At 36.3% G+C, this 26,789-nt stretch overlaps 1 protein-coding gene across 3 annotated transcripts in view; it reads right to left on the reverse strand.

Annotated features, from left to right (window-relative positions):
- Positions 1 to 1,938: 1,938 nt before the first annotated feature.
- spoon (spoonbill) overlaps positions 1,939 to 26,789 on the reverse strand; it is a 32,090-nt gene continuing 7,239 nt past the window's right edge. Inside the window, exons 2-6 of one of the 3 annotated variants that reach the window (XM_065237478.1) lie at positions 17,608 to 18,171; positions 16,970 to 17,547; positions 16,398 to 16,785; positions 16,186 to 16,322; positions 1,939 to 3,881 (exon numbers count right to left, since the gene is read on the reverse strand). In XM_065237478.1, coding sequence (XP_065093550.1) covers positions 3,822 to 3,881; positions 16,186 to 16,322; positions 16,398 to 16,785; positions 16,970 to 17,547; positions 17,608 to 18,154 — 1,710 coding nt within the window. In that variant the 5' untranslated portion in view covers positions 18,155 to 18,171 and the 3' untranslated portion in view covers positions 1,939 to 3,821. Of the gene's footprint in view, positions 3,882 to 16,185; positions 16,323 to 16,397; positions 16,786 to 16,969; positions 18,172 to 25,312; positions 26,436 to 26,789 lie in introns of those variants that run through there. The other 2 variants (XM_065237477.1, XM_065237476.1) reach the window with 2 other exon arrangements.

A 26,789-nucleotide genomic window follows, 5' to 3' on the forward strand; every position in this document is an offset into this window, starting at 1 on the left:
GATGCATGTCGTATTTTCTTTTCTTACTCATGCTTTCTCGTTATTTTTCCTCCTATTGAATATCTGGCCGTGTTCCAATTTGTTCACAGGCAGTTAATATTGGTACATGAGAGGAAGAAAGAAATAGAACAAGTTAAGTGCGAGCCGCATGTGTTGGTTAGTCGTTTGGGTCATGGTGTTGTGCTCCCTATTTTATTTGCCTCTATTCAGCTCTCAGATCCACCCCCCCCCCCCCCCCCAACTATTGTGGATGAAAAAAAAGAACCCATATTAGGTAACCTCTCACGAGTTGCAATGTAAAAGATATTAATAACATACTAATCTAGAACTGGGCTTAAACATATAACATTTTCTAAGACTGATCATGATTAATATAGTATGAATAAAGAGAATTGTATGAAGAAAAGACGATCCCAAAAGAAAGTTCCCTAGCAATAAAACTATTACTCTGTGCTAAGGGGCTGTTCATAAACTACGTAGACAGTTTAGGGGGGGGGGGGGGGGTTGACAAGTATCCACGGCCCATACAAATTTTAAAATTTTTGTATGGACAATTGTCTACGCAGGGGGAGGGGGGGGGGTCAAGAATCCCAAAAAACTGTCTACGTAGTTTATGAACAGCCCCTAATCTGAGTTATTTCAAAATGGGAATCCACAAACAACATACTCAGAAACTATTCCCGGCCTCAACAAACTCTACCGAAATCAGAACAAGAACTACTCGGTAAGATTTTGGCATTTCTATTGAATTGTATTGAACTACTTTATATCGAACTTTTTCCAATAATTGCAACATGTGAATAATGCAGAAAAAGTTTAAAATTGTTCTAGAGCCAAATTGGTTTTGAAAGGAAGGTCAAGCTACCATCGAACAGCTCAGCCGCTCTGAACCCTTCAAGTGTGAACATTATGCTTTCCCTATGCGTTCCCTGGGGAAAATGATTCAAAGATTATTATAAAATAAAATATCCCCCTGCACTGTATTGTCCATTTAGAAATCATTAGACCACTTAGTTGGCCAGACGTCAGCATCAACCGGTGGGCAGTGCACTCTACACTCCAAGTTCCCCTTGTTTCAAATTCATCTCAAATTTCATACTTTACCCATTGAGTGTTGAATGTTGATTAATAACAATAGTAGTAGAATTAAAAGGAAAAACAACGTAATAGGTATACTTATAAAACGGCATGAAATATCCCAGAAATGGCAAAATGTTCTAAAATTTGTGACATGAAATTTTTTAAAGTTCTAAAATTATCAAAAATAGTCAATACTACAAACACTTGCTAATTTTTGGTATCCTGTACTATGAAAAAGTAAAAACATGGGCTCAAGCATTCAGGATTATAACCGAAATATTGAAGATATCGGAATTAAATTATTTATTAACAGAATTCGATTAATATAGTTACAACAAAATATTGTTAGATGTCAATCAAACTCCCGGTTGTTTTCAAATCCCGGTTCACACATAATGACGTCTTGTTTACGGCATATGGTCGCAAGAATTGTGTCACGTTTGGCTTAAAGTCGTTTAACATAATGCAGATTGACCTAAAGTCGTTTGGCATAAGGTTAACATATTAACATGCATATTGACTCACAAAACCATGAGCAGTAAAACTCGAAAGAGCTGCTCTCGATTAGAAGAAGGAAAAATCTTGTTTTTTATTCATAATTGTATGCATTATGCCAATATACCATTATGCCAAACGAGTTTAGGCCAAATGACATACAACCAGTCGCACGTGGTAAAGCGTTATTCCTGGAAATCACGAAAAAATCAGGCAGCGAACGAACATTACCAAACCAACAGGATACTCACCAAGGTGATTGAGTTGGTAGACCACATTACCACATCCCACCACGATTCGAATGGTACCTCTAAGTTAATGAATTTCTTTCTTACGTAAAACAATGATTCAAAACTCAAGAAATAAATTGGTTTATATGTATATTTCTTTTGTATTTACATAACACAGGTTTTTCAAAACCATTTTAACATTCATCCGAAAATTGAAAGCGCGAAGTGTAAATCATCAAAAACTATTATCCGATTTAAAAAAAAATATTTCAGCAATGCAGCCTTCGTTCATCAAAAATGCTCCTTTTCGCTAGATCGCTCGGATTATCAGCCAAATTTAGTATCCTTTTGTGTGCACCACGTGGTCTAAACAGAGTTACTTCTTAATATCCATTTTCACCATTTGAATTGATTTAAAGGCAGTTGTTCCTTAGTATAGTTGGTTGATCCAAGTGCTGCATTCTAAAATAAATGTGTTCAAGGATGCTCGCTTCAAGGAAGGTTTCCTAACATAAATCGTTTAATTTGCCACTCTTTGCTAGGTAGGACCTATACACTTTTCGAAGTGAAATAGATGATGCAGTTTCAATAAGTTAATAAACGTTCCCATGTGACTGCTATCCAGTATTATTAGGAACGGAAAACATGTGAGAAAATTGCGTCAAGAAACTGCTTGGTTTTTATCCTGAAATTTTCGACAATGTTTGCTAGTGCGTAATTTGTTTTGTTCAATACACTGGGTTTTGATCGAATTTCTAAAACATGCTACCTATGGAATATATTCCAAACTAACAGCACATTCCAGAGTGTTATAATTTGATAGTTGATGTGTTTTCTAATTTGCGTTTGATTTTACCGTATTATTTTTGCAGTATAATCTACTCTTGAGGAACTGACTTATAAAAAAAAAAAACAAAAATGAACAATCTGTATATGTATTTGGATGTACTATTCTTCTACATTAGTAGCATGTATTTAGTTCATACATTAATTTACGTTCCTTGTTTATTGATATTGATTGCTAGAACACCACTAACATTTCAAATAAATCAATGTTTCTCTACATTTTTGCTCATTCTTTGTATATAATAATCACAGGAATACCTTAAAGTTACAATTTAAACTGTAAATCATGATACAACGGAACGAATAAAAATGATTTCTCGAAATGATTGATTCTTGCTAGTAGTCTGCACAACAAACTGATTTTGCAATTTACCTTGTATTCTACCTATTGCGGTTTGAAAAACCTTTTTACGAACCTAAATATCGAAATAGCATCTATTTACATACATTTTATTGTAATACATAAAATAAAAAGAAAAAACAATAAACATCGTTTCAAGAGCAGAAAGAACACCTGACATGTCTGCTACGTTGGTGAGCCTATCGAGTGTGACGAGTATTGAAGCTATATAAAACCTTATTGCCTGAGTTCGCGTGTCATAGTTAATAGAAGGAATCAAATGTACTATTACCTCTTAAGTTGTTAAAAAAAAACAAACCGATTTTTTTCTAATTTTTGATTAATGAAAAGATAAACGATAAAAACATGAAAATAAAAGTTATCGTATGGTGTATTCCTAACAAATCAGTACATGTTCTCTTAAAACCTATATGCTAGTTTGAAACTTTGCTTTTCGAAACTCCTTGCTGGAATAAGATTGCTCTGTATTTCTTCTGTTTTTGTGTTTTTTGTTTTATGCATTTAGTAATCCTTTTTCTCTCATTACGCAGATGTACATAGTTGAATCATATCTTGACGAGCACTCATAGGGGTTTCCTCTAGCGAGCACTCAATATGTAACTATAAGCATTTGACATGTTGTTGCAGTTGTTCCTTTTTGTACAGCTAGCAATATGTAATTACATAATTACTTCAACAGCACACTAATGCTTATCCTCTCAAGAATTTCAATAAGGTTTTTGTATGTTTGTTTATACGATTCATTCATTGTTTACTACTTATTCAATAATCAGCCATTGAGGTTTCTATCGAAGAACACTGTTGCATGTCTATTCCTCCCACACTGCCAGCTGGCGAGCAGCCAACTCTTGATTAATAAATATTACGTTCTGTGAAATAGACGAGAAAAAAAATTAATTAAAGCGTAAGAAAGATACATTACTGACTACATCACGTCACCTTTAATATAAACAGGTTGTTTACTTAAATACAAATATCTAACACAATAGGGGTATTCACTATGCGAAATCGTAAGCATATACACATGGCAACTTCACAATCATCTTCAGAACTTTGTACTGAATCCTTTGAAGTGCTTTTTTCGTGGTAGAGCAACAACCAGACCATATTGGCACAGCGTAAAGCATGACATTTAGACTTGTTTAAATATTAGAAGTTTATTCGTCAGGCAAAGTTTGGATTCCCTGTTTATAAATACTAAGAAGATACAAACATTTTATATATTTATTACATTATGCTTGAATGCCCTCAATGTGATATTTAAAATAAATTTTTGGTCAAGTATTAATCCAAGATATTTCACTTGGTTTGATCAAGAAATTGGAACTTCGTTCATAGTGACTATGTGACTACTACTAAGTTTCAAAAAGGGAAGCTCTAGGCTTCTGTGGAAATATTTTAAGTTGAGTTTTGGAAGCATTGAGAGAAATCTTCTATTTTTGTAAATAAGAAGAGAAAATATCTACACTTTTCTGCAGACTGCTACAAATGACACGAAGACTTCTTCCTTTAGCAGAAATACCTGTGTCATCGACGAACAAAGATTTGTGGCAACCCTGAGGCAAACCAGGGAGGTCCGAAGTGAAAATGTACAAATGTATACAATAAAGGCCCAAGAATGCTACCCTTCATATTTGGAATTTTGATAATTTACCTGCAGAGAATAATTTTGAACTAATTTAATAATAAGGTTTTTGATCTAATTTCCGTCCTACTAAGCACAACCCGCGCTTAACCCCTATTTTTGAACGGGTTTGAACAAAAATCGGAATATTTCTGTGAAAATTACTGATAAATCTATTCACCTTTCCATACGTTCTGTTGGATTTGATAAAGAGTCACAAATTGTTGAGATATTGTTAAAAATCTAACAATGCTACTTGATTCTAAATTCGTTCTACGAGTTTCAATTCCGTCCTAACGCATTGAAACGCCATTAGATTTTCTTCGTCCTACGGATAAACGTAGAAAAAGGGGATTCTCTAGAAGCGCTTCATTTGTTTTGAGAACAATGAGTGTAAATATCCATACAATGCGCTCTAATAGGATTTATGTTGTAGCTAATGAACTAACGCATCAGAACAAACCTATTTGTGATTTGGGCACGGTGAAATCATTGATATTATTTATCTTTTATGATCGATAGAACGGAAATGGGCGATTACGACGAAGTAATGCTCTACCCTATAGAGTGGAAAATTAAACTTTTTTTTTTTTAATTTAGCAATCAAACCTTTATGCCAAACACTGTCGAATGCATTTTCTATGTCTAGAAGAGCAACTCCAGTTGAGCAGCCTTCAGATTTGTTTGAACGAACTAAATTGGTAACTCTTATGAGTTGATTAGTTGAATTCCCATGGCGAAATCCAAACTGCCCATCAGCAAAAATTGAGTTCGTATTGATGTGAAGCATCATTCTATTTAAAACTATCTTTTCAAAAAGTTTACTTATTGAAGAAAGTAAACTTATTGGACGGTAGCTAGAAGCTTCAACTGGATTTTTATCCGGCTTCAAAATTGGAACAACTTTTGCATTTTTTTTCCATTTAGCAGGAAAGTATGCCAAATGGAAACATCTGTTACATAATTTTACCAAGAAAGACAAGGTATTCTCTTAAGAGTTTTTTGATGATATCAAAATTTCCATCATCACCTAGAGCTTTCATATTATGAAACTTTTTAATTGTAGATCTTACTTCGTCCAAATCAGTCCCCCAGGAATCATCAAAAATATTTTTCCGAGAGAAAATATTCAGAAAATCCCGAGCAACCTGATTCTCAATAGGGCTAGTAAGAACCAAACTGAAATTATGGGAACTCTCGAATTGCTTAGTAAGTTTCATAGCATTTTCCGGATTTGTGATCAAAATTAAACCACCTTCTTAAAGCGCTGGAATAGGCTTTTTAGTTTTTTTTTCAAAATTTTTGTGAGTTTCCAGAAGGGTTTGGATTTAGAAACATTATTTTCAAAAGTTTTGTTCCTCAGGGCAGAGAATCGCTTTTTAATTTGTTTTTGCAAATCCCGCCAGATAACTTTCATGGCAGGATCGCGTGTTCTTTGATATTGTCTCCTACGGACATTTTTAAGACGGATCAAGAGCTGAAGATCGTCGTCTATTATAATTGAATCGAATTTAACCTCGCATTTTGGAACTGAGGCAGCTCTTGCTTCAACTATAGAAGTAGTCAGAGATTCAAGAGCATAATTAATTTCATCTTTGGTTTGCAAAGGAATGTTTGGATCGAAGTTATATTCCATAAATGTTCGATATTGCTCCCAATCAGCTCTATGGTAATTGAAAGTACAGCTGTTGGGATTAGAAATTATTTCTTGGGATATTTCAAAAGGTACTGGAAGGTGATCAGAACCGAAGTCAGCATGGGTAACCAATTGGCTACCAAGTTGACATGAATCAGTTAAGACCAAATCAATAGTTGAAGGATTTCTTGCTGACGAAAAGCATTAAAATCACTAATAATGAATAATAATTTTCAGAAGGTCACCCTTGAGAACATTCTTTTGCTGGCCTACGCATTAGGCAGCTGTAAATGTAAGTTCAGGCATAACATTTGATAACGGCACAAAAGCATTTGTAAACAAACTTTCTAAGGCCCTTTACACGCGAACCAAAGTACGCCCACACAAACCAACAACATCATCGGATAGAGGCAACTATCACCTTTCCGAAAGTGGTATTGGTTTGCATGGGGCGTACTTTGGTTCGCGTGTAAAGGGCCTTAGAAAGTTTGTTTATAAATGCTTTTGTGCCGTTATCAAATGTTATGCCTGTTATGATGATATTTTGTATGTGTAAGTAATAAGAAAAGATTGTAAAGTTTGTGTTTCACACATCAAACCTGCAAATTTAGCTTTGACAGAGTCACAATGAGCGTTTTTCTGATTGCCTCTTCGCGAAGAGTGAAGAGCGAAGAGTGGGTGAGATAAATTACAAAATCGCTTATTGCGACTCTCATGTAGCAAAATTGGCAGGTATTATGTGTCAAACACAAACTTAACAATCTTTTCTTGTTGTTTACATAAACAAAATATGTTCATAGTATCTTATTATTCCATAATTTCTTAAAACATTGTTTTAGTCAAAATGAATTTGATTCGTCTATGAACAATGATAACAACGCCACCACAGGGTCCATCAAGACGATCATTTCGATAAATGAAATAATTTGCGTCCTTTTTAACCTTATGGTCATGTTTAAGGAACGTTTCAGTTATTACGGCAATATGCACGTTATAAACTCTCAAAAAGTTAAATAGCTCGTCTTCATTATCTTTAAGAGATCGAGCATTCCAATTTAAAATATTTTAAGATTTAAAATTCATTACTGAATTTCAAAGTCATGACTATATTGTTTGCAAATTTTACTCCAGTTTGAATAGTAGGTATATCAGTAATCATGTCCATTAATGATTTCTGTAAAAAATCCATTTTAGGAGCAGTAATGCTTCCTGAGTCAAAATTATCCAAATTTCCGTTAGAATCATGGTGGCTAGTATTTTGATTTTTACCCGGTGCAATTGCAGCATAGGTAGCTCTAGTTACTCGCTGAACATTGTTAGCAGCGAGAGGAGCAGGTATAGATGAAGAATTTGAAGCAGGGGTGATATTTGTACCTACGGATACGAATGTAGAATTTGTTCCTCGATGACCGTTGTTAACATTAGAGGAATTTGTACCTGTTCGGGAGCGTGGAGCGTTTCCTACCTGTCGCTTAGAACGAGATTGTAGGGAAATAGCCGAACCAGCTAAAGGCTGAAGGTCTCTATAATAAACAAAAGAAGAAGACAAATATATTTTAGGATCGCTTTGCAAGTCTTACATTCCCAAAAATTGGACAAGTTAATTAAAAACATTTAATTTTAAATTTTCCCTAACAGTCGTCCTTTGCGTGAGAGGAATCACCACAAATCATGCATATAGCTGGCATGTAGCAATTTTTTGTTCCGTGACCCCTGGGTGAGGCTTTGGAAATTTCCTTCAGTCTTCCTGAAGTGTTTCCACTTCACTCGGACATGGAACATAAGGCTAGCTTTTTCTTAGGCCTTAAGGTTGCTTATTTCACTAGACTTGAAGTGAACTAAATAAAAATCATTGGAAATCCCGTTGCGTGAACCACCAGGACGGGATTTCATTTTCATTTTGATTACTTGGACTGGCATAACTCCAAGTAATTTTGCCAGTTCATCTTTGATCTTATCCAGGGATTCACCACTGGTTAGACCTTTCATGACAACCTTGAACACACGTTCAGTTCGTTGTGTTTGTTCTCTGTTTTGTGCGTGCCTTCGCTTTCATAGTTTTCTGCTGCATTTGCCGGATTAGCGCTGGCACTCTGCCTTCCGGACGGTTATACGTGTGTAAGTGGTGGTTTTCTCGCTTTCCGAGAAGTTTTAGAATCGAGAAAGAAACATGATTCATCATGTTTGCAAAATTGCAAGCATCAGAAGATTTGGCGCTGCGTGGTTTGATTGTTTCTCCCGGACCAGAAATTTGTGGCATCGCGAGTGTACCAAAAGTGCTTCTGAACGTGTTTCGCAGTTGGGTGTGGTGAAATTCGTGGTTGTTTTCAGTGAAAATTCAGTCAAAATTCCGTATCACAAATTTGCTCACCGAGTTACCTTTTTTTGCCGTTCGACGACATCGGGAATGCGCTCCCGGAAATATTAATTTGGTGAGTACGTTCCAGTTGAGGATTGTTCTTGTACATTTCTCGATTGCATTTTCGAGGGGACGTGTCTGCTTTTGTGGGCAGTGCGTTTGATGGTCGGTTTGGTAGTATCCTTTTAAATATAATGTCTCATGTCCAAATAACCTCGATTTTCGGTCTATTGATTCAATACTTAAGTATTATATTTTCAAAACATACAATGATGAATTATGTCATTTCATGGCACATAAAACAAAAAGTGTGTGTATAGGACCCAACAATCTAGGTTATTTGTATTTTGTAAAACATTTTTTTTTATTATATTTTTCATTTTACTACATATTTTATATACATTATATATCACATGACTATATATAAATTCATAATGTACATTACAATAAATACTGGGACGGGAGGGAGCATCAGGGCATCATTGAAGTTGTAACTGGACAATGGAGTGGAGTGCCAACCGGAGTCTAGGAGGGAATGTGTACTGTCATTTTAGATAGTTACATTTCACTCCAACAGTTGCAATGAATTTGACGCGCTCTTTTTAAACAAACCATCCCGTGGAAAGCTTAACATGTATTGCGAATTTCGTTATTCATTTTGTTGGATCATATTGTTGGAAGGAGATTCTCTTATTCCCGCGGGTTTCGCGTAAGTGCCTCTGCTTACGGGCCCGTCAAACCCTTTTTGGCCCTTCATGCAGCAGTATGTTGAATTCAGAATGATGATGGAATTTGATCTTGCTTTTGAGTGGAGCCGCATGCAGGGCAAGACCCAAGCTAGGATGGTGGCTACTTACATACATACTTATTTATTTATTTCCATTTCGTCAAGCCAGTGTAGACTACATACAATGATTATTACAATGTTTACTTACATACTATGCATTAATTCTATTCTGTTTTAGCTTAGTTTTTATTTGCTGCTTGGACATAGTGATGTCAATAGTTCCGCAATGCAAATTATATAGGCGCATCATTCGATTGATTGGGTTATTTTTTGCATAGTTTGTTCTGTACGATGTTTCTGAAAATAAATTCCGTGTTCTAAGATATCGACAAGGTGTGTAAAAATTTAATTGTGCGAGAATTTCTGCCGAATCTATGCGCATTGAAATAATGTCGTTGATGAAGAAAAGCATTGCAAATTGGCGGCGCTCCTTAAGTGTTTGTATATTGATGAGCATGCAGCGCGCTTCATAAGATGGTAATGGAAATGCAGTCCAATTCAATTTACGTAAAGCATATAAAAGGAATTGTTTTTGGACAGATTCTATGCGTTCTTCGTGTATGGAAATGTATGGATTCCATACTAGGTGGCAGTATTCCAGAATTGGCCTTACATAAGTGGTATATAAAAGCTTAATAGTGTATGGGTCTTCGAAATTATGACTGAACCTTTTGATGAAGCCTACACACTAACTTTAGATTACTGGAGTCAGTAAAATTTTACTGGGTTTTTGAATTGCGGATCGCCCAGTAATCATCACAGAAATATTTGCACTACCGAACTGTCAGTAAAGTCAATCTGTCAAAAATAACTGTTCATTCAGTAATTGGTTCAAGTTGCGTATACTGGAAACCCAGTATTTTGTTTTGTTTATTTTGCTGCAATTTAACTGACAAGACAGTTATTCGGTTCATTATTATACCGTGTTACCCAGTTATATTAAAAGTAGTGAATGTGCAGTAATAAAAGCAGGAATCCTGGTGCAATTCACCGTTTATGATATGCCAATTAATATGAAGACTTAATCCCTTGACGTACCCCGGAACAGCGCGTCGACAGTGAAAGCAAACAATGTAAACATTTATTTTGTTAATCAAAATTTGTTGGAGATCAAGGAACTGCAAAAAGAGTAAATAATAATTGTTGGCACTAACGAAATAGTTCTTCAATTTTGCTGTCGAGCTTTCTCAGTTCCGTCATGATATAATTCATGATATAATTCAAATTTTAACAAAACTGCGCAATTAAACACTTGCTCCCGGATTTTACTGAAGCTAAAATGGCGGCGGGAATAAAATTGACAGGTTAGAGTTTTACAATTCGTGGTCGGTAAAACAAGGTGGCTATTTTGCTGACCAGTCGGAAAAAAAATAAAGACTACTTTGTGCATAGTAATTATTTTTACTGACTTTTCGTGAAATGACGAAAATTTGGAAACTAACGACTTTCTCAGTAAATAAATATTCTGTGTACAGTATTTTGCATCAAACGATACCGAAGTTCAGTTTTTGTTTTACAGAACGTCAGTTATTCACCTGATTGAAACTGAATTTTCAGTAAATCTTTCATTTTACCGTGTAAGCCCAGTACAAAAAACTACCGAACAACTAAATGCTGGATTAGTGTGTAGCATTCTGTTTGCTTTACTAATGATAGTATTATAATGTTCTATAAAAGTTAGTTTGGAGTCTAGGATTACACCTAGATCTCTTACAATTTTACTTTTTTCTACTATTTGGTTGCCTAATGATATTTCAATATGCGGTGTTTCAATTTTTCTGCTAAATGCTATTGCATTACATTTTTTTACGTTCAGTTGAAGTAGACTTTTACTACACCAGGTGTGGAATATATTGATTTCATTCTGGAATTCTTCTGCATCGCTAGAATTACTTATTTCCATAAAGAGCTTCATGTCGTCTGCATATACAAGCAATTTTATTTTTTTAAGTATGTAGGAAATGTCGTTTATGTACAAAATAAAAAGAAGTGGGCCTAAATGAGAACCCTGGGGTACCCCAGAGGTGACTGAAATTGGCTCTGAAAGTTTATTTTGAAAGCGAACTATTTGTTTACGATGTGTTAGGTATGATTGAAGCCAATTCAAAAGTCCAGGCTCCATTCCTATTTTCTGCAATTTGAGGATTAATAATGGTATGTCGATGCGGTCAAATGCTTTACTGAAGTCGGTGTATAGCGCTTCAACGTGCTTGCCACTGTCAACGCTTTAATAATGAAAGATACATATTCTAGAAGATTAGAGGTAGTTGAGCGACCTTTAAAAAAGCCGTGCTGTTTACTTGTAATTAGATTTTTCACCTGCTGAAAAATATTGCCCTTTACGATTGATTCAAAAAGTTTTGGAATGCAAGAAATAATAGCAATTCCACGATAATTTCGAATGTCTGATTTTGCACCTGATTTGAAAATAGGTACCAAATAAGATGATTTCCAAATTTCAGGGAATTTTCCATTTTTCAGAGACATGTTGAAAAGACGCTCTAGTGGAAATGCGAGTTCTTCAGAAAGGTTTTTCAAAAATATGGGTGCGATGCCGTCAGGTCCAGACCCTTTCGACGCGTTTAAGTTTTTTAGTGCATTGAGGACTTCATGTTGAGAAAGTTGGTTGATAGAGATGTTTTTAGAAATTTCAGGAATGAATGCAAAGAAATCGCGGTCACGATCTTCTTCGGAAAATGTGGTGTATACTTCTTGGAAGAAATTTGCAAAGAGATTGCAAATTTCAGAAGAATTCTCACCTACATTTGCATCCAAATTCATTCGCGAAGGAAAATTGCTGCTTTTTAATTTCGTGTTTAATTAAAAAAGTTCTTAGGACATGATTTGACTTCATTTCCGACTTTGCGGTTATAGTCCTCATATACAGAGTTGATGGCTGTATTTAATTGGTTGCATAAGTTGTGATAGTTTCGCAAATTGGTTTCAGTTTTTTCTTTTTTGTATAGTTTATGAGCTTTCTGTTTTTATTCTTTAAATTTTTCAGTTGTGGATTGAACCATGCGGGTAGTTTATTGTTTTGTGTTCGTCTTCTTTTTTTTTGATGGTACAGTTTCTAAAATTAGGCTTTGAAGAATTGAGTGAAATTTTTCTACTTCAGTATCGACATTTCCTTCAATAATTATTAAATTTTGCCAATTTATTGTACATAGTCTACGTTTGGCTTCTTCGTAATTTACTTTATGGTATTCATACCATATCATACCATTGGTACATACATACCTTGAACACACGTTCAGTTTTGGTGTAGTAAGTAAAAAAATGGTGCTGCTTCTCAGTAAGATACTTGAGAAGACGTTTGTATCCGTCCAAGGTTTCGGCCAATACAAGGCATTCACCCGACGGCCAATTTGCAGTGAAAACTTGAATTTCACGAAGTTCAAAAGTTCCTCTGTTGTTGAAAAAAGAGAAATGAATGCAAATGATTTTCCATGCCTGGCTGTGTAGAATTAATATTTCAGAAATTTATTCATATCAAACATTTATTCCTTAAATAAATTTAAATAAAATGACACAGATGATTTCTTTTGGGGTTTGTATAAAATGTTTACTGAACCTCGTTAAATAAAAAATAATATAAAATGTTTACTGAACGCGCACCTCTGTTATCATTTATGTTTTTGCAGTAGACACATATGGATTTCATAAATGTGTCATATGAAAATGATACGTTATGAGTATGAAATTTACGTTTCATTCGAATGAATGAGAAACGAGAGAAATACGAAAAGCAATCGAATCAACTATGAATTTCATTGTAGCTATTTGTAGTTTTTTTTTTTCTTGCAAATTAATTTTATAGTTTTTGTATAACTAAAAATTAACTTTAAAATTTTAAGTGCAGGGACTACAATCTGCCTGGCTATTGTCGCCACTGGTTCAAACTTTAACTTAAACGTTATCGCAACAGGATTGCAGTAACCGCGGTATTTTGATATTAGGCAGATTCTGTGGACAAATTGATAGTAAATATTTGAAGTAATCTTTACATTTTTTTTTTTTCCTTGTCGGGTATTTTCATCACTGCGACCATTTTTCTGATCTATTGTGATATATTCCCCATTTTTTTTTTTCTTTAGCTATATCAAGATGCTGTATCACTATTATTAGGAGTGATCGCCATCGTTTGACTAATAGCATTATCCCAGCACGGCATTATACTTCGAATAAAGTGCACTGCCGTACTGGGAGTTGTTCTCCAAATGTCAAAGGGTTCTATCAGCCCCTTGTCGAAGAACTTACGCCTTTTATTGAAAATTGCCGGACAGTGGCATAGCAAATGTTCCGAGTCTTCCTTTTCTATGCCACAGAAGCGACACACATCATCTTGAAGTTTTCCAATCAGCTTCAAGTGATAACGGCTCGGACAATGACCTGTTATAAGACCTGCATATATACTAAGATCTTTCTTAGAAAGTTCCAGGATTTTGTGGGTCACAGAAATGTTTGGATTAATAAATCGCTTCGACTGCCTAGCAATGGAAGTGTTCTTCCAGTTTTCCTCCACTTTTGAAGATTCCCACGCTTTTAGCTCCATTCTAAGAGATGCAGCCGATAAGCCACAAAAGGGCTCTGGCCCGATGAATCTTTACATTACCTTCTTACGTTTTGTTCTAGCCATTAAGCAAATCACGTCCAAATCAAATCGCTCTTCTGGATATACGCGGTTTTTTTTTCTTTCTTTATTACCGTGATTTTTAGCCGTAGGCTGGCTAGTTCATCACGTGTACGTGATAATGGTTGTTATTAAAGCCATTCGCATTTCAAGCTTATTGCATATCGCATATTACCTTATTGCGTGCTCTCAACTTAGTGTTCTAGATGCACTTCCACAGTTATTAATTGAGAGCTTTCGATGCCTGTACCATTTTTGCATTAGTATAATTGTGTGGCAAGTCCAATCATACTTCTATGCCCAGGGAAGTCGAGAAATTTTCCAACCCGAAAAATTCCTAGAGCGGACCGGGAATTGAACCCAGCCACCTCCAGCATGGTCTTGCTTTGTAGCTGCACCTTTACCGACTGAGCTAAGGGAAAGGCAGGCACTCTAGGATCCGGAAAATTATTTAGAATTCAGCGTTTTTACCTCTCAATACAGCCCAAGTTTCCAACGGAACTTTAACATACGCTAGTAATTTCGGCTCGTACACCATATTGTTTTGTTTTGAACAGCGTTTCATACGAACGACGTATGTTTTTTTTAACACAATATCAACTCATAAAGTTCATTGCAGCCTCGTATAAAATTTGGCTCATTTCGTATGGGAATCATTTTTGAGTTATGTAATTTTCATACGCATGCTATTAATAACATACGTGACGTATGAAACTATTTTCAGAGCTCAAAATGCTTGTTCATACGAAACATATGATGAAAATCGTAATTCTACCCAAGTAACCACCAAGCCATAACGGCGCCGGTGGTGTAGTGGTAAGCGTGATTACCTCTCACCCCAGCAGGCCTGGGTTCAATCCCAGTCGGCACCGCCGGGATGTTCTGAGGTATAACATCTCTGATCACGCCTTCCTTCGGAAGGAAAGTAAAGCCGTTGGTCCCCGGTTCATGAGTTGATGGGACGATAGGTACGGTCCAGGTGTGTGGGAGCTGCCTTCCTGGCGTCGGTAGCATTGGTGCTCAGCACGGAAAACAAGATCGACGGAAAACAAATCAAGGAAAAAAAACTCCATGCCATAGGACGAGATTTATTTTTATGCGGAAAACCATATTATTTTTTTTTGATATTATTATTATTTTTTTTTTGATATTATTATTATTTGGTGTTTATTTTTATAATTGTTCTGTTTTTGTGTCCTTTTTACATTGTTCCTTGTCTTTCGAAAAGAAATGGGGGTTTTTTAAGCCTATTTGCACAAATACTTGCCAAATAGGCTTTTCCCCATCAATCTTCAATTTAACAACAAAAGTCTGATGAAGAGAATAATAAATAAATAAAATAAAATAACTCATGTCTATGGAATTCATAAGTGTCTGATTAAATCGAAATTGTCCAGGTTCATTAGTCATGTCTTATGGAATTCTTAAGATGTTTTTGCCTCAGTGTATATATATGGATTTAGCAAGAAGTTGAGAATGGGACGCTCCGTCAAAAGCCATTGATTCATTGAACAGATTTCTTTACTACACGCTATTGCAAAACTACCCAAATGTGGGTAGAATCCACCCAGATCGGTCAAAACTGAACCTACACTGATACATTTAACTATTCCCATTTTGCTTGAAGTTTAATCAATTTGACATTAAACTCAGTTTAATCATATCGAAAGATTAAAAATTAATACTCTCTTTAATCATATCGGTACCAAATTTAGGTAGTTTTGAAATAGCGTGTAGGTAAATACTAAAGTGCCTGAAATAAATTCAGGCTCTTTAGTAAATACCATCTGGCTTGATTTCTGAATCGTCTTTTTCTTATCCTTTGGACTCTTTATTACTCACAGTGGAGACTTTACGCCAGCTCTCAACTTAATGTTCTTTTAAACACTCGCACAGTTGTTAATTGAGAGTTATCTAAGCGTGTAACATTTTTGCATTAGTATTGTGTGGCAAGTATAATCCTATATAGGGAAGGCGAAAAATGTCCAACCCGAATAATTCCTAGACCGGACTGGGAATCGAACTCAGCCGCCTTCAGTATGATCTTGCTTTATAACTGTGCCTTACCCGACTGAGCGAAGGGAGTTTAATCGTATGTGTATTATGATGACGAAAATAATATAAGCATACTTACATCTCTAGCTAATGAAGCGAATAAGTAGATTTCCGGCAATCCTTCGGCGGTGTAACCTGCCACCTGGGCCTGAAGAATTAAACCTTTAGTTAAGCTGTACAGAACTTCGGATGCTTCTTTAGTCCACCCAGACTCATCTGCAAAATAAAATACATTTGATGCCGTTATTCCCCTAGGTAAGACAGCATACTTTGTGCAAACGCGGAGCTTACCGATAGGTTTAACATTAGACAGCACACATTCATTGGACTGGAACGGTACTCCCATGAAGTCAGTTCTTATTTGTCTTAGGTTAATTATTGATACACTGGCATAGCCTCCGTAATCTAAATATTTGACTAAACAGCTGTTATTCTCCGCATTGTGCGAAACTACCTGGACACGATACCAGTTATCCTGAACGGCCGCGACGCAAATTGCATTATCAGTGATTTCAGGTAGCTGTGGCGTTTCGATCATATTGTAGCTTTGATTCATACATTGCTGCATTGTATTCAGTGAAGGAAACGAAGGATGAAGGGGCTGCTGTAGGAAGACGTGACCTCCGTTGACAATCGAACTGATGGTCACATCATTGTTGATTCCCTCGACCAGTTGCAACTTTAAGCGGAAATTAAAAATGTGAAGATATAAATTGTGTTCAGACATTTAATTGACTTTCTTCTAGATGCATCTGTAAGAATAACTATGTTATTTATTATGTAGTGAAAACTGGTTTTCCAAATCACACAAAACAGAATTTAACGAAGAAAGTAACATCGAAATTTAAGTTCTATTTACTTACATGGAAACATGTTGTGTCAATCAATGGTAAAGGCACAACATTGTCTGTTTGGCCAACATGCACCCGTTGCAGTGATAAGGCGGAAAATCTCTTCTCGGGAAACTTCCTGCGAATCAAAGCTAAAGCGTTATCGATTTCTGCTTGCGTTCCTTCTAGTGAGCAAATTTTCGTCTTGTGGGTATCAATATTCCGTTTGATTAACACATTCACGCCAGTCTTAGCCTTGATCAGTTGAACAAAACTGGCTTTACGACCAAGCAGCTTCGATACCAGGTATACCGGTAAAAGAAATTCGTAGCTGGTGACGGGTGCACATTCCGACTGTGGTGGGCTGGATCCCTTACCGGAATCACCTGAATGCATACTACATACGCTAAGTGGAGGACTTGCAACCGGAGAATGAGGTTCCTCACCGTTTAATGTATCTTTCTTGTCCAGTGCATTATTATTGATAGTATCATTATCAGTGGCAGTCACTGATTCCGTCTTACGTTCAGCGACTTCTTCCAGAGCGGTATTATTATTCACTATGTCCTGCCTTTGGGCATCTTCGACGGGTCCGTTGAATGGTTCCGACTCTGTTGATGAACTCAGCTCAGTGGCAAAAGAATTTTTAGGAGAGATTTTAGCCGTCATACTTGCTTTCACAACAACTGGCTCCATCTGCGGTTCAAAAGATTTGTCGAATTTGTTGAAATTTTGGAAACGCTCAACTGTCCCAGGTAGATTAACCGGCGACTCGAAGCTAGAATAGTCGTCCTGTTCCTCGATCAGACGCAGATTTCTAATATCCGACTCTTCGATCTTCAACTTAAGAAGTTCAGCATCTAACTGTTGATCTGAAAACTTTGGAGGACTTCTTGTATTGGATACAATGTCAATAGGGGCAGACTTTCCGCTGCACGACGACGATGATGAAGAGGATTGGTTTTTACCAGACTCGTCTTTCCCGTTTGCTGACGGGGTTATAGGCAATGATTCGGTGTGTTTTAAATCGATTCCTACGCACTCGTCTTCATTGTGAGTTGTTTTATCAGAAATTTCAGCACTTTCGACGTTTTCTTCTGTTGATTTTTTGCCGCCCGAATCAAAGCCAATAGATTTCTTTCGGCGAAACCACACCAAGCCGATAATAATTGCTAAACTTGGTAGCGATAGGTACAGTAAGGGGCGTCCACTTACCATAGCGAATAATGGTTGTTCTGAAAGTAAACAGTGAAACGTCGCATGGTTAGCACAAATTAAAAAATGCATTGATTGATAAATGATTTAACCACAAGGAAAAATATGATGGAAGTTTCTTTAAGGGGTTGTTCATAAACTACGTAGACAGTTCAAGGGGGGGGGGGGGGTGACAATTATCCACGGCCCATACAAATTTTTAAAATTGTCTATGAACAATTGCCTACGCAGGGGGAGGGGGGGGGGGGGCAAGAATAAAAAAAAACTGTCTACGTAGTTAATGAACAGCCCCTTAGACGGATTACTTTTGAGACCATAACAATGAGTGGAATAAGCATATATATGTTTAAAAATCCATCATGCTAACTAATAAGGTACACCGGGGCAAGTTGAAACTCGCTGGGAAATTGAAACGGATGGCGTATATATAAGTGGAAATGAATATTACCTGTGATTATTTTTCAGCGGCATTGTGCGCTAGCGCAAACTACTGGATTAAAAACAACCACAGTGATTATTCACTCCCATTAGTACATGGAGGACATATCAACTGGCCCCGATGTACCTAACCTGGTTCACCTGTTAAGATAAATGACATTTATGTATTCTGAAATTGATCCAAAAATTCAATGGCCCCCGATGGCGTCGTATTGCATCGAAAATAAGTTAAAAAAAATCTATCCAAATCGTTAAGAAATATTTATATTAAAATGAAGGAAGATTATTCAATTACAATACCCGTGTAATTTTGGCACGGTTCAATTTCAAACCCACAAAACCGTTCGTGTTTGACACGGTGTTTCGATTTTGGTACCGTGCCAAAATTAAACGGATTTGGAAAATACTCCATTTTTGCTCCTTGAGATTACAATTTTTAATAAAAAATGTATCATCAATAACTATGTCTATGTACTAAAGATGACTCACAGTGGTCTATCTAAAATCAACGAAATCATTTATCAACAAAAGTCTGATGAAGAGAATAATAAATAAATAAAATAAAATAACTCATGTCTATGGAATTCATAAGTGTCTGATTAAATCGAAATTGTCCAGGTTCATTAGTCATGTCTTATGGAATTCTTAAGATGTTTTTGCCTCAGTGTATATATATGGATTTAGCAAGAAGTTGAGAATGGGACGCTCCGTCAAAAGCCATTGATTCATTGAACAGATTTCTTTACTACACGCTATTGCAAAACTACCCAAATGTGGGTAGAATCCACCCAGATCGGTCAAAACTGAACCTACACTGATACATTTAACTATTCCCATTACATGATACATTTAACATTTTGTCACGGTTCAATTTTGGCAACACTAAGTTTTCGGGCTTGTTGCCAAAATCGAACGGGTACTGTATAAACCTAGATCATGTCCTTCTTAAAAACATAACTACAACAAAACAAATAAAAAATATTTGCTAAGGTACTTGCTTATAATTTCTGCACACTGTGACTAAACAGTTTTCAATACTTTCTTTAACCATCGTACAATATTTTTTAAACAATTTCATGATCTTAGTAGGAAAGGTTGTGAAGAAAGCACTTTTTTCAATTGTTTTGAGCTTATTTAAAAATTGGAAAAACAAATACAGGTGTAGGTACCTTGATATCACATAAATGTCACTATTGACTTCCATCATCAATATATCCCTAATAACAATTGAATCATAAATTAATATTACCAATAGATGTGGGATTATCTCATCCGATGGTATTATTACTTTGTTTGTTTGAATGATCGTTTACGAAAAATCAGCGATGGAATCCTGATGAAAGTGGAATACCTGTATAATGAGAGAGAGAGAAGGACTAGTAATTTCCATTTAATTTCACTACCTTATTTGCTTATCCTTGACAGATACACGTATTTCGTCTACAATGTGCAGACTTCTTCAGTGTCTTGTACTAATACTCGACTACAGTCTTCTTCAGTGTATTGAAGAAGTCTGCACATTGTTGACGAAATACGCGTATCTATCAAGGATAAGCAAATAAGGTAGTGGAATTAAATTACTAATCCCTCTCTCTCTCTCTCTCTCTCATTATACAGCGATGGAAGTCAAAAGTGGCAATTATATCGAGGTATAATACCTGTATTATAAATTTCGATTTTTCTTAATAGTACATTAAATCAAAATTCTTACAATAGCATAAGGACATAAAGACTTCTAAAACCATGAAATAAAAATACACTGACATGACATAAAAGATCACATAACTGTTTTTATTTTTTTTCCCTTGATTTGTTTTCCGTCGATCTTGTTTTCCGTGCTGAGCACCAATGCTACCGACGCCAGGGAGGCAGCTCCCACACCTGGACCCTACCTATCGACCCATCAACTCATGAACCGGGGACCAAGTGCTTTTCTTCCCTTCCGAAGGAAGGCGTGATCAGAGATGTTATGCCTCAGAATATCCCGGCGGCGCCGACTGGGATTGAACCCAGGCCTGCTGGGGTGAGAGGCAATCACGCTTACCACTACACCACCGGCGCCGCTTTGTTTTTAGATTTAAAAACTAAATTTTTTAATTTCGAATTTGGAAGCAAAAATGTGTTTATAAATTATTTTCTGTACCGTCTTTAGCGGGAACGGATGAATTACAATATTCCCTTTTGGGAGACACTCTATCAATAAAGTTCCGAGTAAATATGCATAATTTTTAATAGGGGTATTCACGTAGGGTCGTATTATTAACTAAGCGTATTTGCTAAAAGTTTACCACTGCTTGTATGTGAACGAACCATGGTAACATTGCTATGTTTGGATGCGTAAAGTACGGACTGTCAAAATCATCTGCCATGACTACCACTCGTGCAAAAACAAATTAGATGCCGGCTTCTGTTTACAGTTTTGTTGACGTACGGCGCGAGCGGCACGAGAAACGAAACGAAATGCGAGAAACTAAGGGTGCGCTGATTTTGTTACGGTCATGACATTAATAAAATGCAGCAATTATTTTTTGAACTAGTTGAGAAGTTTATTCAATTGCAAAATTGGATTTAATTTTTAAAGTTTTCTTTTCGTTTGATAACATATTTCCAGTCACATAAAACGAAGAACAACAACATCATGAACTCACCATTTTATGTTGGTGATTTATTAATGGAAAAACTACATTTTAGAACCCCTCAGACGTGGTATTCTAAAAAGACGTAAATGAATACACATCAAAATCGAGGAGTATTGACAGACAGCCCTCGTAAGTCTTTTTCCTTTGAAAATAAAACGAGCTCGTAAACATTTGGGTATATATACACGGTATACAAGAAATACACTAAATACCATACGCTACGTGAATACCCCTAATGTTTTTTATTTTTATTTTCGGAATTATGCTCAGCGCTTTTCTCGGTTGCCCTTCAATCGATTGAGCAGATTTTCTACTGTAGGTAGCTAGTTTATGGTTGACATTAAGGTGAAAGTGACCTAATGAGTAAATTACAATTTCAAACATGGTTTTCTCCGAGAAGTCACTTCAGCTTGAAAAGTTGTCGTAGTTTTGTGCGAAATAATAAAAGGAAAACATCAACGAGAGGTTTTTACAATCTCAGAGAAAACCATTTTTTATTTACTCACTAGGTCACCTTTCCCCTTTTTTTCCGTCTGTTTGGGGCATAAATGTTGTGCGACCAGTTATTTGATCTATTATGGTATACCTCGTGTCCCATATTTTAAGGCATGTTGTATTACGGTATTACTCCATCACTATTGAGAAATGATGAAGTATTCGGTTTTGATACAGTTGTCATTCTTGCGTTTATCGCAAGGATACGACTCTAATTTTAAGGTCCAGCGCTTTATACCATTTGGAGTGTTGGAACACCCCTTTGTCAGTCAAAAACGGATTCCTTCGCAACAAAATCAAGCAATAACACCGATAATGACCATGCATCAGGATCCTAGTCTGAACTACTTTAAAACAGAGAACAACGAATAAAAGATTAAGAATCACTTAGATGAAAAATAACTACCTATTTTTTTCCTTGGTTCAAGATCGTCCTCGGTGGACAAAGCCGAGTCTTGACGCTATCAACAAGCCATAAAAAGTAAAAAGATGTGTTTCTTTGATTACAAAACACTGCTGTATCAAAAGATCAAATCTCACCAATGTGCATAATCTCATTAGAGTATCGTGAGGGGCTGTGTTCATAAACTACGTAGACAGAATTTTTTAGGTTTTGTGTGAACAATTTTACCTAGTGTCTCACTTTTCGGCAGGTGCTTCCAAAAAATTAATATTTTGTCATCGTTAAAATTGAACATATTTGTAGTTCTTTGGCGAACGTTAACAAAGTTACAACATGTTGACAATTTAGTATGAAAATCGAAATGCGCTGCTATTTTATCGAACACAGCTGTACCGTGAAGCAAAACAAATTAAACTGTAAAGGGGCAACAATGTCGTGACATATTAAATTTTTTACCTGTAAATGCTCTACCTTGTTCCTCTTCGATTCTTGTTTGGACCCTACCCGAGGTAATCCTGCTTGGACATCGATTTGGAAAATTCCTCTTCGGCCCCCTTGGAAGTCGATTTGGAAAAACTTTGTTCTGCAGACATGGCACCTAAACGCAAAAGAAAAGGGCAATCTCTTGATCCCCCTTCTGATGAAATTCGTTTGAACAATCAATTTCATATAAGGAAAGAGGGAAAGGTTAGTAACGCGTATTTCGTCTACAATGTACAGACTTCTTCAGTGTCTTGTACTAATACCAGTCGAGTATTAGTACAAGACACTGAAGAAGTCTGCACATTGTAGACGAAATACGCGTATCTGTGAAGGATAAGCAAATAAGGTAGTGACGTAGGGACGTAATAAAGCCAAATAAGAAGAGAAAATACCAATTTCGAAATGAGAATAAGTATATTTTTATCAGGACTTTTAGAAGTTGAAAACAATGTGAAATATATTGTGTTTGTACTGAGAACATAAAGCGATTGTCACTGGGTTCCAAAGAATGCTTTTTGAAAGAATATCCGCATAAACGCGAACCATAACTCGACCTTAACGAAAATGGTTAAAAATTGTTTATAATCCCTGCTAAACTTTAACTGAAATGGTTATGAAACTTTACATGAACGTTTGTGTGATAAAGTTTTAACCTTATGCATTATGTTTTTTTTTATACCATTCCAAATTCGTGTTTTCTTTATACATTTTCGGAAAGAAAGCTATGTTAGAACATTTTAACTTATGGTTCGAGAATTTTAATGGTTATGGTTATGGTAGTCAGTAAGGTCCATGGATGGTTTTGTATTGTCGGTCAACTTTACGTGGAATATTATCGCGAATTTGTTATCATTAATTTACAGGCAACCTATTCGCTATATATTCCACATAACGTTGATCGATGTTAAAGAACCATCCATGAATCTTACTGAATACCATAACCATTATCATTAAAGTTATCAAACCATAATTAAAAAGGTTTTAATATAATTCCTTTTCCGAAAAGGTATGGACAAAACAAGAATCTGGAATGGCAATGGTTCTTAACAACCCATTATTTGTAAGGTTCCCTTCACAAAACATAATAGGGGAAATGACGGCTTCGGCATGACAGACTATTTTCGGCAACCCAAATTGAAACACTATTTTCACTGGATTTTCTTACGAAAATACTTCGCTGAATGCATGCAAACGATTCTTTATGCTTTCAGCTTAAATTTGACTATATTTTTACCACTGAGAAAAAGCAATCTAGCAGGGTTTTCTTGAAATGAAACACACGCACTACAAATTGTAGCTGATTTCGAGTTGCCGATAATAGAACAGCAGATTTACATGCAGTTCAAATGGAACGGTTGCCGAAGATAAACTGGTTGCCGACAATACTCGCTCTCACTAGAGAAGATTGGAGCTTTGTAAAAGCGTTTCAAAACAGTTTTCGACCATTCTTTCGACGGAAATTGTTAGAGCAGCTGGCAGCAAAAGATTGTAAACAAACCAATACTGCATATGTGTGCGTTCCATAGAGAAAAAGGCTATAGAAAGAAGGTCGCTGCTTAGGTTGCCGAGAATACGTAAATTCCCGTACATAAGGTTAAAACTTTACCACACAAACGTTCATGAAAAGTTCCATAACCATTTCAATTAAAGTTTAGCAGGGATTATAACAATTTTTAATCATTTTTGGTAAGGACAAGCAATGGTCCGCATTTATGCGGGTAGTTTATACTAAAGCCATAAACCGACGGTTGACACATAATTGTCCCATGTGTATATATAACACATGGGATAATTATGTGTCTATCGATAGTATAATACTCTAGTACTTACTGAAGGGCTTTAATTTATATTGATAAGATTGTCAAGTACCTATCGTAAGACAGGGTAAAAGTAGTTTGCCAAACTATAAATAGGTACAATTTGTTCATCTGAAAAGGGTGCCCGCTCGCACTAGAAAGGTGAAAATGACGCAGTACGAATACACATGACATGGCAAGCAATCGCTTAGTAAGAATTTATATTCAGTGTGGTGTGCCGTCCTGTTGAAACTTACATACCTACATATACGACATGTTCGAAAAATAGAAATCATATGTCCTTCTGTTTACAACAGCAAGGCACACTTTGGCAAGCCCCCATAAAAGTCTGTGGTGGCGGATTCGATTCCCAGTCCTTTGAGAATTATCTCTGGTTGACATTCTCAACTTTTCTTCGTACACTTGCTACCTCAATATGCTGCTATACATGGTAGACATGTGGAAAGCATATTTTACATATGATCTTAATAATCCAAGATGAAACATACCAAACTCCGGACATCCAAAAGCTATGTAGGCAACCTTGTAATTATAACCTTGACAACCTTGTTATGTATTACCAAATCGTGGGTTATCAGTTAGAAAACGAAGAACGCTGTGTAATATAGCCTATATAGCTTTGTGCTTAATCGCAATGATGATCAGATAGAAAGAACTTGTGCCACGCAATTTCGTTTCCGTATCACCTTGATTCAGTCGACTCGCGGCTCACATGGAATAATTAAAAAAAAAACCCAAAACATGAACACACATACACGTATCTTACATACAAACGCATCATTTCACTTCGCACTACTCCACATCCATCGTAACAAAAGATTACGTATCTGCCTACATTACAATATACGACATGTTACTCTTAACCACCACGCTGAATGAAACTTACACTAATTTTTATATCGTGCATTTGCCGACAGCGCATCACTGGTATACTACCACTACTTGTACAAAATAACAAAATATTATTATAATTGTGAGCAAAAACACGAATTGATAGATGCTGATAAGGAAATCCAAACAAATACAATTGTTGACAAATTATTAACTCATTTAACACTTCTATAGTAGATACCCCATTACATAATGGACAGCTGAGCACTCCACATAGAAATCAATAACAAGAACAAAATGTGACGATTCCTCATGTAGTTTTGCACGTTCGTAAAAATTCAAACTTTCCGGTACCATCCGACATGCGGTAATGGAAAACTCCCTCGATACAATGACGAACTTTCAAAACTTCGTATTTCTTATTTTTCACTTTTTTATTATACTTCTACAATGCCGGTTTGCTTCACACACGCATTATTCGTCCGAAATTAGAAAGGGAGGTAATCTGACTCTCTTGGCTCTCGAACCGGACGGAAGACTCAACAAGCACGAAATGACGACATTATTATATTCGTTCCTAACCGTGTGTACCGGTTGCTCGGAGACTTTATTGTGGCTGTAGTAGTGATATTGGCTTTTTGTTTTTATACCTACCATGTGCATTTTTTTGGAGCAAACCCAAGAGCCAACTATTTGAGCAGTGCTGTCAATGTGATAAAATGGCTAAAATAATCAAGTATAGCAACCGGACCAACAACATAACCCTAATGGTTATTTTGCTTAACGACTTATTCCGGGTATCATCCAAACCATTTGCGGAATAGTTCTATTATTTGGGTTATCGTTCGTGTATGGTTATTTTTTATTAGGGAAGGCTTGTTGTAGTACGTTCAGACCAGTGCTGCAATCTCGACAATATACGGCGATATTCAAAACTCTGCTTGGTTACTCATTTGAGCTAACAGTCAAGGCAAACCATGTCAATTTTCAGTGGCAATTACGTCAGTGACGAACATGAACAGGTTTGTTTATTAGCTAAGTTTGAAACGAAATTTGGCTTGAGCAAAACAATATGTCTTGAACTGCTTGGATGGATGACAATAATGTGACTCAGAATGGAAAGAGATGAACTCAGTGCTAACATTTGAAAACGGCTCAAAAACCATTTGTAAACAAATGGTTTGTGGGCCCTTTACTCACTACTTGAAGTACACCCACGCGACACAACAGCAACATCGGGTAGGGGAAATTTTCCCCTTCCTGACGATGCTGTTGGTTTGCGTGGGCGTTCTTCGGGTAGCGAGTAAAGGGCCCACAAACCATTTGTTTACAAATGGCTTTTGCGCCGTTTTCAAATGTTAGCACTGAACTAGCCATATGGCTAAAAATCTCTATAATAAAGAAAAAAAATGACTCAGAATACACGAAATTACACTTTTTGTTATAACTAGACCAACAATTGAAATAGGCGGAACAACCAAACGTAAACAATTGCTTTAAACGCAAATTTCTCGAGAATCAAACCACATCCA

This window comes from Ochlerotatus camptorhynchus, unplaced genomic scaffold (assembly GCF_037179485.1).
Source record: "Ochlerotatus camptorhynchus isolate MF236.1 unplaced genomic scaffold, CSIRO-AGI_Acam_v1.1 ptg000624l, whole genome shotgun sequence".
Taxonomy (NCBI): Eukaryota; Metazoa; Arthropoda; class Insecta; order Diptera; family Culicidae; genus Ochlerotatus; species Ochlerotatus camptorhynchus.